This window comes from Drosophila montana, unplaced genomic scaffold (genome assembly GCF_035044405.1).
Source record: "Drosophila montana isolate Dmon_TW-CO22-7 unplaced genomic scaffold, ASM3504440v1 contig_3216_1, whole genome shotgun sequence".
In the NCBI taxonomy this organism is placed as follows: domain Eukaryota; kingdom Metazoa; phylum Arthropoda; class Insecta; order Diptera; family Drosophilidae; genus Drosophila; species Drosophila montana.
Window position 1 is genome coordinate 696946 of NW_026998096.1, and position 13225 is coordinate 710170.

At 43.7% G+C, this 13225-nt stretch overlaps 1 protein-coding gene across 2 annotated transcripts; it reads right to left on the minus strand.

The window, feature by feature from the left end:
* Position 1: 1 nt before the first annotated feature.
* On the minus strand, positions 2 to 12441 carry Reck (Reversion-inducing-cysteine-rich protein with kazal motifs). Of its 2 annotated transcripts, none has more exons than XM_064688930.1 (8): positions 12282 to 12441; positions 10591 to 11192; positions 6673 to 6728; positions 3749 to 3866; positions 3483 to 3694; positions 2835 to 2988; positions 1182 to 2765; positions 2 to 1121 (listed from the first exon to the last, which is right to left on the minus strand). In XM_064688930.1, the coding sequence occupies exons 2-8, from the start codon at positions 10907 to 10909 to the stop codon at positions 313 to 315; spliced, it is 3252 nt and encodes a 1083-aa protein (XP_064545000.1). In that variant the 5' UTR covers positions 10910 to 11192; positions 12282 to 12441; the 3' UTR covers positions 2 to 312. The 2 variants fall into 2 exon arrangements, with proteins under 2 accessions (XP_064545000.1, XP_064545001.1); XM_064688931.1 differs by having other exon boundaries at positions 12340 to 12439.
* Positions 12442 to 13225: the final 784 nt, after the last annotated feature.

Here is a 13225-nt window from a genome sequence, read left to right on the forward strand (position 1 = left end):
ATTCGTTAACATTTTAGTTATTATTCTAGACTAGCTGTAAACATAGGTAAATTAGCGCAAGGACAACGCTGCTTTGGTTGGTACAATTGAAACTTAAGAGTATTAACTTTCTAGCCATCATGTCATCCATGTCTTTAATATTGCCATAGATTTAAATTTACAAGTACTTCAGCTAATATCACATCATACAGAGGGTCAATCCCTACCTACTAAAGGCACGCTGGGGTTGCTTACTAAACCACTAAATGTTTGGCACCAAGAATTCACTTGATTTGTTAAACCGTATTATTGCCTTAAGCTATAATCTTAATCTTAAATATCTATCTTGCGCCAGATCCGCAGATGCGCCAATGCCAATAGTCCGATGGCTAAAATAGCGAATCCGTGAGGCGACACTAATGCGACGCCATTCATCATGGGTTCCAGCATATGAGACACTGTCAGGCTGGATAGCGCCAGATTAGTTGTAATTCGCGGTGACTGTGAGCTTATCAGGGATGAGATTTTCTCCGCTTCAGCCTCGCAAACCTTCAGCTGTAGAAAACTGGGCCGACCACGGGGCACAAGCGCCACAAAGATGCCCACCTCCATGGTGAGAAAGCCGGTCAACTGGCAATCGCTCACCTGAACCAAGTGATCTAGCTCCTGCAACATGCCACGCAACGTCAGCAACGAGCTGTGCTGTCCACGAAGTGCATAGTAGGCTCTGTCGAGTTGCTTGCGTGAGTATATGATCCGAAAAGCAGCGCCCCCGCAGATGGGGCAGCAAGCACCCGGTGGCACAATGTGATGGCAATGCTTCGAGACAGGGCTCGGACATTGGACAGTTCTACAGCGCCGCCCCATATCGCTGACCAACAGCCCAACTTCGCGACATCGACCCACATAATCAACATGCACAAATTCGGATAATGCGGCGGATTTACTGCGATAGGTTACTCCATTGATGCCACAAACTGGGCCCAAGTCATTGCCGGTGTCGTGCTCCGGCCGACAGGCTCCCCAATAGGCTAACTGAGAGTTGGCCTGCACCAGGGAGCAGGCATTCGGGTGAGTCTTGCCCTCAGTATCGCACAGCTCCTCTGCGTGCTGAGTGCCGCAGTTGGAGGAGGATGCATTCACTGCAAAGTCATAAAGCCGTTCAACCTATTGCAATCTACTGGGCTGGTTAGCTCACTTACCGCAAATGTACTGTGGACATGGTCTTTGCATGCTGGAAAGACAAACTTGGCGCCGCTCCAGGCACTGAGTGCCGGATGGGCAGCTAGGTGCTCCACCACCTGTGGCCCCCTGACAGGCGTTACGGGCATTACAAGCACCATAGACGAAGCTGTTCTCCATCAGACCCAAGCACTTGGCGACACAAGCGGAGGGGTAGGTGTTGCCATTGACCCCACAGACAGGCACATAGTGGGCGGGGCAATTGCACGGCAGGCTCGTATATCCAGCATCCACATAGCCTGGCAGACGACACTGCTGCTTGGTGCAGGTTATTTCCCCGGCAAAACAACTGCACAGATTGCATTCCAGATGAAAGGATGAGCCGTGAGAAAAGCTGCGCCCGCCCGGGAGCACACAGTTTGAGTGGATGTAGCTGGGAAGTGGCTGACACAGGTCTACATTGCCTCGCATTCCACATCGACAGACCACGTGCTCAGCACTCAGCTGGCTGCTGGCAAGGCCACCATTTGGATTGCGAATCTTTCCCACGCGAACATATGCCCCAAAGGGCACGATTAGCGCAGAGGCTTGTCCCAAGCTGCAGCCCGGTATGCAAGAGTAGCCTTGGCGGCCGTTCCTTTGGAGCACGCATGCCTCACTGGCATTGCACGGCTTAGAGGCGCAGGGTGAATTGATGGCCAGTTTTGTGCTGCTGCCGTCTGCTCCTTCTTCATCTGGATCAATGCCTTTTAAGTACGCGCGTAGCGAGAGACATGGCGTAGGTTCTTCGTCATCCATTGTTGGCGGCTGCAGCCGATCACAGATCGCCTGTGGACGCTGCGGCTGCCTGGTCCAGTCCAAGCACTCGTCCAGCAGTTCAGTGCAATCTTCTCTACAAATCCCATTATAGAGGCCAATACGGGTACATGGCTGGAGCTGTAAGGCACAGACGAGTGCCTGCCACTTGTCAGGGGCACAGCGAGTGGTATTCTTGATGAACAGCTCCTGACCCAGCACGCGTATAAAGCCACGCTGCTGCAGCATCAACAGATCCTCGCGGGCCGCCGCATCATGTGCGGTCGAGCAGCTGCGAAAGAGCTGTGTCGGACGATTATTGAAGTTTGTGCAGAAGCTTAGCCCATGACATCCAAGCTCACAGGGCGCATCTACGCTCTCGATGCAGCGCCGTAGATCCAGCTCTGCGGGCTGCTCCAAGCACTCGGTATCAAAGCTGACGCGTGTCTCCCACCAGTCGTTGGTAAAGATTTGGGTGCACAGACGGCGGCACTTGTGGCTGTTGGCCTGCTCACAGCACTGACGCTTGGCGGCATCGATGCCCAGCTTATTGGGCTCCTCGGCTCCGTTGGACGCCAGCTCGGGCCGCCGTTGTGAGTGTGCACCTGCCGGCACATACAGCTTCCGTGTGGCCGTCAGAAAGCACTGCCAAAAGGGCAGATGGGGCAACGGCTTGCCACAGCCCGCCTCAAGACGCGCAAAGATAACATCACTACTCTCCTTTTGTTGATGCAACTTAGAGGCTTGCAGCACGTTCGTGCACGTTTGGTGACACTTCTCCTCCCGACTGTACTCGCAGCATGGCAAATCTGATGAAGAAAATTAAAACTGATCATATAGAATATATACATTTATAATGGTGCATCTTGGCATCTTACATTTCTCAACGTCCAGCAGAGGTGTCATATCCGTGTGGTTGTGTATGCATTGCAGCACATCCGCATTCCGTTCCCCACATGTCTCATCCACCAGTTTTCCATCGCCGTTGCTTGTTCCAGTTTCATTTGGGGGCTCAAAGACTTCACGACAGGCCTTTAAATATAAATGAATTAATTGAAAAATAAATTGAAACTTTTTGGAATTAAATGGAATATTTCGGGCTTAAGAAAATTTTATTTCCATAATTTATAAAGGATGTTTGGGATTTTATCCAAATGTAGTATTATATCATTGTTATATTAGAAATGGGGGAAAGTTTCCATAATGTATATTTTTTCGGATTGTGAATACTAATTCGGCTTTTATAGCTTTAAAAAAAAAAAACCAAGCAACATTCAGCGGGAAAAATTAAATACTCTGCTAAATTTACTTTGAATTATTCCACTGAAATTATTCAAAAAAAAATCCCTTAAACTTAGCCTTAATGACAGCTTGATCTGGTCAGGAAATATGTGAAGAATGCTATTCGATCTTAAATATATTCAGATAAGTTCAGGCTGATTCGTTCTTAAACATATTCAGATAAGCTCAGGCTGATTCAAATGGAATCTAAACATTATATTTGCTTTTTATTGCATATGGCTTACCTGGAGGCACTCCGAGGTGCGCGCCTGTCCGCAGCAATTGTCTGCCGCTTCCTGGTGCTCGAAGCAGTCGTAGAGCACTTGCTCGTCGCTGCGCCGGCAGACCTCAGTCACCTCCTGGCTGGCAGCTGCAGTTGCGCAGGAATTTTTGCATTTGGGGAGAACTGCCAGTTGACAGCATCGACGACCGGACCAGGATTTACCCCTGTCAACCGCTACAAATCAAAAAATGTACAAAACTTCTTAAGTACTCGGTTAATCACATTTACCTTCAAGTGTGCCATTTATACAGCTCCAAAACTCTAATTGATGCAGCTGGCAATACTTTCGCAGTTCTGCACGAGGCTCCTCGCGTCCATAGCCAAAGTCCAACTCGACCAACGATAACTGAAAAAAAAGAAGTTGGCATTATTTGAGATAAACTAACTACAACCAGATTGTGGCTTTAAAGTGCTTTTGAAACATAAACATGAACCATATTGAACCAACGTTTAAACCATGATCCTTCTTTTCATCTAAATTTTTAACTTGAAGTACTAATTAAAATCTTTGTTTTGCACACGTATTCTCAGCAATCTCGCAAAAGGAAGTGTTTATTTCAAATAGGTTGCTTAATTTAACCAAATGTTGCTTTCTCATAAAACTGTTTGGTTTTAAGTTGCGATTGGGTTTCAATTAATTTGGCAGTGTTTAATTGCAGCATGGCATATTCACCACCTCCGGGCTGTCTCACACGTTGCAGTCTCTGGCTGCCCTGCAGTTGGTTTGGAGGTTCCATTGTCTGTGCATAGCACGTGTATTATGTTACATTCGAGATGTTGCTCGTTTCTGAGGGCAGCCTGCGGGACAACCCGCTGGATCATAAATAAGGCAAGCAACAAATATTTCGGCTCGTTTATCTGCCGCAGTAATCTGAGTCCACCGATGTCTATTAAAGATCTTATACTCCTCTCTTTCTGGCTTGTCTTCGCACCAAGCACAATCTACATGCATACACACATACACACACACACACACACACACACACGTACCCATTGGCCAACTTCCTTTACAACCTTGTTGCTCTTCGGAATGAATGTCATGGCCTGTTACACATAGGCCCGCTCCCACATACATATACACATATACACACACTACCCACATGCCGAGAGACACGCTTGCAATATTACACTTGAAGAAATTTATGGGTAAGTTTTTAGAAAATTCCCATAAATAACATATTTCATTAATGTTATATCTTAATTTAATATCTGTCCATTTCGTAAGAAAATATTTGATCTGTAATCAATCCTCGAAGTTCGAATGAAAATGGCAGAAGCCTTTTATAGCTTGAAAAATGTTATTGTATTTCGAAAATACTTTCCAAAATTTTGAACATTTTCTAAAATTTGAAACGTAGTACTTGTTTTTTTAGAGTGTACAGGTCCGGCATTTCGTGCTCACTTGTGCTACATCTTTTTAAGTTGTTTGAGCCATCAAGATAGGCACACTCTCGGAGCAATTATTGTTTGGCCACGCCTGCGACAAATGAGACAGATTTTGAGTGGAGACGAGTAGAGTATTTTGTCAATAGTGAAATGTGCGGAAATCGCAATTATCGGCCAGACGGTATCAGGCTCGACTTTTCACACGTTTTTTGGGTACGTGAGTACTGCAGGAGAAAGATTTGAGAGATGTCTTCAATTTCAATTGAGGTTCCGGTTTCCATTCGATCTGATGCTGTGCTGCGGCTGCGGCTGCTGATGCTGCTGCACCCAATGCAGTAAACCGGTCCGGGAACGGGTATTATCCTGTAGCCGTAGCTGTCATTTTGTCAGATTCAATTTGAGCAAAGATTTAATGCCTTCATTTGCATTTATAAATGAAAAACACAGCCCATTTTCTGCTGCCACACAAACGAGAAACTGTTGCAGAAACTAATTGGTTTTAGAAATTGTTATGATTACAAAGTTAAATGATGTCGGTGATTTGATTGCGGGTCGGCTAGACAAGGTGCCAGGCGGCATTCAGCAACGGCACACACATTTTTAATACTCTTATCAAGGGTATTATGACTTTGTCGCGAAATGTGTAATGCATGGCAGAGGAATTATCCGATCCCACAAATTATACATATACTTCATGATGGAAATGTGCTATAGAAATGTTCCTTTTTCAAGATATCTTGACCAAACTGAACCTTTACCCGATTCACTTTACTTTCTTTTCGAATCGGTATACTATGTAATTATACGGCTCATATAGACTCAGTCTGACCGACAAGCGTATATGATCTTCAGCCTGCCAAAGGTATCCGTTCTTTCTTCTTATTCAAATGCTTAACTTTATGAATGGCATTATAAATATATACTTCATGAAGGTTGCAGTCAATACACATGACGTAATCGGCCAGATCGGATCTTTATATAATATGGCTGCTACAGAAAAGTTCGTTTTTCAAGATATCTTGACCAAACTCAGCCTTTACCCGATTCACTTTACTTTCTTTTCTAATCGATATACTATATAATTATACGGCTCATATAGACTCAGTCTGACAGACAAGAGTATGTGATCTTCAACCTGTCGAAGATATCGGTTCTTTCTTGTTACTCAAATGCTTAACTTTATGAATGGCATTTAGTCGCAAACAGGTTGGATTGGTCGATTGCTCTTGCTGCACATTACCTGTTTGCGGTGGATGCTAATTAACAGCGTAATTGGTCGGATTTCAGCTATCTGTGCAGTATTAGCTAGTTAATCGCGCCTCGGCTTGACTTTTTTTTTCGGGACAAGGCAACAAACGAGAAAAAATCAAACGGCGACAACGGAAGTTGCCGTTGAACAGAGTTGAAAAGTTCTTTTGTATGATGGAAATTACCTGTCATAATAATTTTCTGAACCTACCGCGCGCATTGCATTCTAATAACTTATTTTAACGACAAACTGGCGCTTGGTTTAGTATGCGGCACGCTGCGATCGATGGGCATTAAATACCAGGAAATGTTCGACACAGTAGTTTTTCGCCTTATCAACAGATCAACAGTCGAACAGTCGTCGGTCAGTCATGTGCATATGTGTGTGTGTGTGTTTGTGTGCGTGTGTGTATATCATAACTTATTCTATCTTTGTCTGAGAAGACTCGACTCTCATGTAAAGGCGAGGAAATCGTTGAACCTTTTTTCAATATACATAAATATTCTCCGCTACTTACGTTCTCGCATGCTGTGCGACATGAGCCAAAGACCTGATTGCAACATGTGAAGATATCTGCAAATATAAATATAAAATAAAAGTCAGTCAGATAAAGTTTGGTGCAAGCGCATATCAAGGCATTTGACGCCAGTCAGACAATTTAACACGAAAGAACAGCTGTCCTCGGCACTCCGAAGATTAAATACCCTTAAATATGATTGTATCTCCAACCGATTGTTTCTATGGGCTTCTTATGATATAGATATAGATATAGGTAAAAATATCTTAAAAAGAGAACTTTATTGCCTACTGATCGTTCCTATGATACAATGATCCAATGCTGACAGGACTTAGATTATATATGTATGTATAAGTAGGAAAGCCTAGGACCATATAAACATATATATATAAATATTTATATTGTCTTTGGATCTTTGAAAACAATTTTTCGACGATCATTTATATGCCCGATTTCTACTTATATCAAGAATATAATTAATGAGATTCAGAGTCTTCTTCTTCTTTAACGCGTTGCAGACTTCGTGCAAATATTAAAATGCCCTTTCCAAGGGCATCAAAACAAATTTAAAGCAAGCCTTAACCGGCTGGTAAAATGCAAAATCCGATCTCATTAAAACCCTGTCAAAAAGTGGCCGAGGTACCCGAACCCGATTATGTGGCGCAGCTTATGCCACATTTTTGCCATGTGAATCGGACGCAGACATATTCCCGCCCAGGGACAGACTTGCAACATGCAACATGGTGTCGCTGTCGTTTCGCTGGTTGACTTCGATGATCCCTGGGCACGCAATTAGTTCGATTCACACCAATTGGCCAGCTTATCTATGCAAATGTTTCTACATGGCTTACATACATGTGTCTGACTGATCACTTATTAAGCACTTGCCTTGGCTCGCATCATTTAGTGATTTCTCATTGGGTGTTGAACTTTGGCGTTGCAGGCAGGCAGGCAGGCAGGCAGGCAGCTAGGCAGAGGCAGAGGCAGCGAACAACGTGCAACATGTGCGCCACATGCCTCACCCTTGCCGGGCTGCGAGCGACAGCCTCTGGGGTGGGTTCAAAGAGTTTCGTTGAGTGCGTGAAAAATGTCGTTTTGTCACATGCTTTGCGGCAGGCACTCTGGGAACTCTCTGCCTCTCGCTAAATATGGGCCCAGCTGCTTAAGTTTCCGAAACATCAAAAGCACTACTCATTAATTAAGTGTGCAATTGCTGTGCTGCGGTGAGCAGGCGGGGGGCGCGGGGGCGCGGGCACAGGTTCGACAATTTCCCCAGTTTTGCCGTCTACCTCCCGTATTTTTGGCATACTATCCATACCAGCGTCTATTTTTCCGTCCGACTGCGACAGTTTTTAGTTATGACTAATTTTAGAGCATTTACTTTGAAGTCTGATGAAATGATTTTTGATTTCCACGCGTTCGTTACGGAATATTGTCGGCATTTAATTTTCGAATTTCGAATGGAAAATACGATTTTCAGCAATTAAAATGTGTGAATCCTTAGCAAGAATGGATTATTGCTTGTAAGAGCTGTGACAAATTTCCTTTTGATAGGCAATATTTTTTATTTATTTTTAGGACGATCATGTTCTCATACCCTATAACAATATGGCTGGGCTAAAGGGGTATGCTTGAGCAAATCCTCAAAAATATATGCAAATATGTATTTATATTTATATCGCATCAAATGAACAACTTCAAAAGCAAAAAATCTGCTCAAAATCGACAGTTCTCAATAATCTTCTTTTCAATTATATATATAATTGTCTATCAACTGCTTTTTTAGTAGATTTTGTGGAGCTGTAATACATACGATAGGACGAAACGCGATATTATTAAATATGTATTCAACATTAATATCATTGTTTCGTCAATGTTAATAACAATTAGTGAACAATATTTAAACGAATTGATGGGAATATTCTTGACCCTTAAAACGTAGCTCTCAATTGAACCATCCCAGCTCTTATAACCAATAAACATTCATTTATAAGCATAAAAGTTATTCAAAGGGGAACTTTTCTAGAGTTTACAGGGTATCTCTAAGTCGATCGCTGTCAGCTCGTGCACTTTGATTTGTTTTTTTTTTATTTGCCTACGTCAAGTGCTATTTTTATTACAAGTTGCAAAGTTGCGCAGTCTTCGCGCGGCGTCTGTCACAGTGTGGCCAATGATCTTAGAGGCTGTCAACATGGGCCGAAGCACCCCGGCAGATGTAGCCTATAAATAAAGGAAACGTCTCAATAGCAGCTAATTTAGCCGAGTTACGGATTTCTTGGTGCGCAAACGTATGTCAAATGCCGCCGCAGTTGATTGGTCGAGCCAAGATTTGCCGCCTCCGGTACAATGTGCTCGAACAATGCAAGCGCAGTTATCTTACTCGGCCACAGTGGAGCCAAATAGTCTCTGCAATGGACTTGTTTGGGGCGTGGCTGACTTTGAAGCAGGGCCACCGCCGCAGAGGGTGGCAGCTCATCAAACATTCAACATGCACGCATAAATAATAGTTTTATTATTATTGGCTTTATGCGCACATCAAAACAAATAACAATAAAACCGGACAGTCCGCAGGCACTCGGCACATATTAGTATGCAAAGCATTTCTAATGATTGTCAATGAATTGATAATGCCGACAAATGCATTGGCATGCGAGGCATCAAACCACAGACGCGGCTCTCATAGAGCTCCCTTTTTGCAAACTGCAGGCGAATCGCAGTTAAGCAGCCCCAGTGACAAATATGTGCAGACCATAAAATACCATTTCATTGGAAATCTAACAAATTTATCACACACACACACTCCCCATAACTCAGCGCTGCTGGTGTTGATGGCGCTGATGGTGTTCGTGTTGGCGTTGGTGTTGGCTTGGTCAGGCCCAGGCCCAGGCTAGGTTGAGGAGGAGGCTACTCAAATGTGGAATATGCTGGCGCCAGCAGCCGCAAACAGCCGTTGCTATACTAGTTTAAATAAGTCTTTAACACAGTTTCAATTTAGATTCATATTCGCACTCAGATACACATATGCATGTGGACAGTGGCGCACGCAGGGATCCGAAGGGGCGTTGAGGATGGACTAAACAGTGCAGCACAGACTGATTTTAACTTATGTACACATATTTGATTGCTGCATTAAGCTTTCAACGTTCCCTTTTAATTGAAACTATTTTTGTATCAAATAAATCGAAGTGAATACGTAAAATTCTGGCCCATATTCGGGAACGTATCAGATCTATCGTAACTCATCTCAAGCATAGTCACTTTAATTATATATTTAACCAATAAAAAGGATATTTTTTGTAATACCAAAGTATTGGGACTTGTTTTAGAACATTCCAATCATTTAATTATAGCTCAAGTACTCTTTTGATTCAAGTGAAAGGAAGTAATAATTAATTTGAATTTTATAATTATAGAGAATTTTCACCCCGAATAAAATTCTAGCATACGCCACTGTTTTTCGATACACACACACACACACACACACATGTGTATGTGTGTGAGCTTATAGCTGCTCATCATCAGGCACTTTCAATTAAAACATTTCATTCCCTCTTGAATATTGCCTTTGATTAAGTGACTAAGCGGATGAGAGATCATCACATGTGCGGATTACGTGAAAATATGAGGCAAACACTCTGAAAACAGATACACAGATATATTTATGTATGTGTGTATGCCAATCAATATGTTTGTAGGTCTTTGATTAGCTAAATTTCGGTGACACTGGGGCAACATAAGTTTCTGACAAATTCAAAAGACTTGAAGCTAGAGTTGTGTACAGAGGCTACCGCAACATGAATCAGTTTATGAATAAAAAACGCGAGCAGTGCGAACCGATAAGATGCTGCTTTTGAAGTCCCGAGCGGCAAAAAGGTCAACCATACAGAACTTTTGCTGATAAGACAACTGTGGACTTACCCCGGGGAGCACTGCTCGCTGCGTTTGGCTCGGGGGCCAGCTTTGAGCTATCTTCTGCTGCGCTGGTATCCACATCGATCCAATCGTAGCCCTCCTCCTCGTCCTCCTCGCTTGTGGTGCCTGGCTGGTCCTTGCCTTGCCGTAACTGTGGCCGTCGGCTGCCCGTTGAGGCGCCGCTGAGCTTGTTGCGCCGACGCGGATGGAGAGCCGTGTGGCCGTCCCTGTCGCTGTGACTCAGCTCCTTCTGCTGCTCCAGTTTCAGGGCACTGACACTGAGCGTTACAAGTGCAATGCCGAACAAGAGCCAAGAGGCCTGCATTTTTGTATAGTTGCTTTCGAGTTGTGCTTTTATGTTTTCTTTTCTTTTCTTTAGCTGATAACACTTTGTGGTTGCCCTTAACGTCCTTGTGGTAAGTGCATTTTGTGCACATCAGCTTATCAGCCAAGGGAAACGGATGTCACCGAATAATGTTTACTCGCCAGCTCTGACGAATTGCGTCCATTCGCAAATGCAGTTTGTATACGTAATATTTCTGTACAAGGCACCAATATTCCGATTCGTATGCGCATATTCCGATGGGTTCACTCAATGAAAGTGATTTCTGTTTCAAGATAGTGAAAATCGCGTCGATTTCATTAAAAGCGATGCGAACGCATTCGAAAATAACAAATGTATAAGCTTGTTGGGTTGAGGATTGTAAGATGCCCGACCCGCGCACATGCCCCCCCCTCTAACTTATCCCTACCCTCTCACACACTAATTAAGCCAATTGACCTCGCGCGGCCGTTCGCAAGTGTTGAAGAATAAAGTCGGAGCAGAAAGCGGCGCGACGCATCGTGTCGTGGCGACATTTTATCAAAAGTGAACAAAATTATTTATAAGAATATATAAGAATATATATATTTACACGAAAACAGAGGCGGAAAACAGACATGTATGCCGCTTTTAAAAAGAGACTGACAAACTGACATACTTTGCACATGGCATGTACACACGGCTGCGCACTAATGATGAGGCTGGGCCCTGGCCCTACAGGGCTGGCGGCATACCGCTTTGATGTCCTTCTAATTGCATATTTTACGGCGCAATGGAACCGCCCACTTACTAAACACACACACACACACTCACTCACACACACACGCTCGTAAGCTCGCATGCAAGTGCATTATATCCTGCTAAAGGGTTCCACTCTCAAAGAGTGTGTAAGTGGTGCTATTTGTTGTAAGCTTTCACACAAAGGCGCCAGGATGATGGCCATGTTTCCCCCGACAAAGCTGACATCTCAGAAGTCAAAAGACAAAAGGGAAACTCACAAAAACTAGACAAATATTAACTCATATGCCAGCCGCATGCCGCATGCGGCATGTACACTGTGAAATGACAAAGACTCGAGTGCTGGATGTGACTACTGTTCCGGGCGGGCTCTGGCTTTGATTTAGTTATATGCAGCTGGGTAACAATGCACACAAAGGAGCTGTCCCCGCAAATGGCGCCACTTTTCGAAAGTTCACGCGAGGATGCACAACCAAAGCGGGGCACTTCACTGGCGGCTTTTATTGTGCACTCGAACCCCAGCGAAATCGCGTACTCGTAACACTTTGATGCACTCGCACTTTGACTTCTGACCTAACGAGTACTCGCATAGATCCGCTTATCAGAGCAACATATTTCGTATGGCCACGTTTCTTACAATTTGATTCCAAATCCTTTAGTAATTGGCTATATTTTTAATTGGAATTTCGCTTTACCAAGAGACATTGCCGTATTCCCGGCTATTGTCAGCTTTTCGAACGGCGGAGAGCACACAACACCCGCGAGCGCGCCGGCTGACAGTCGACAACTGAATGAACTGGCTCTTAATCTTCATGTGTGCGCCTCGGCGGCAAGCGCAGAGTAGTAAATAGCCTGTGCACAGTGGTGCGAGCTCGTGCAAGCAGGCTAACAAAATTCTAAACAACTGGTGAATTGTGGATTGGGGTGGAAACTGGAACAGAAAAGCAGAAATATTGGGTATTAGATTAAAAATGCTGCTTGTTTTCTAAACCTTACTTGAATTAGTGGGAATGTATGTCTTGGTAATTTTTAGCTAAGCTCAACATACCCACATATTTTAATACATACATACATGTATTCAAGTACATGCAAACTATTTTAAATATAATAAGACATAGTTCTGAATATTATATGTACCAGTTTTCTCAATATCCTCCACCAAAGCTATAGCCACTGGCTCCTTCATAGTTTAATCCGCCTCCTCCTTTAGTTAAGCTGCCGCCTCTTCCACAGTTGAAGCCACCTCCTCCATAGTTAAACCAGTATCCTCCAATAAAAACGCCGCCGTTTCCTCCTCAGTTGAAGCCGCCTCCTCCTCTTGAGGTGAAGACTATGAGACTTACTTGAATTTATGAGAATCGCGTAGTAGGGCATTTGTGAAGAATGACACGCATACAATCATGCATACACATATACATACTTACAAACATACATGTATACATACATACATACATACATATATACGTACATACATACATACATACATACATACATGCATACATACATACATACATACATACATACACATATTCATACGCACGTGCATACAAAAATAAACACATACGTACATATTAAATACAT

Excerpts from the sequence above, each read along its gene's own strand:
- Reck (XM_064688930.1), bottom strand. The coding sequence starts at position 10,909 with ATGCAGGCCTCTTGGCTCTTGTTCGGCATTGCACTTGTAACGCTCAGT. Across the intron at positions 2,989-3,482 it reads GCACCTCGGAGTGCCTCCAG|GCCTGTCGTGAAGTCTTTGA; the intron begins GTAAGCCATATG and ends TTATATTTAAAG. Across the intron at positions 1,122-1,181 it reads ATGTCCACAGTACATTTGCG|TGAATGCATCCTCCTCCAAC; the intron begins GTAAGTGAGCTA and ends ATGACTTTGCAG.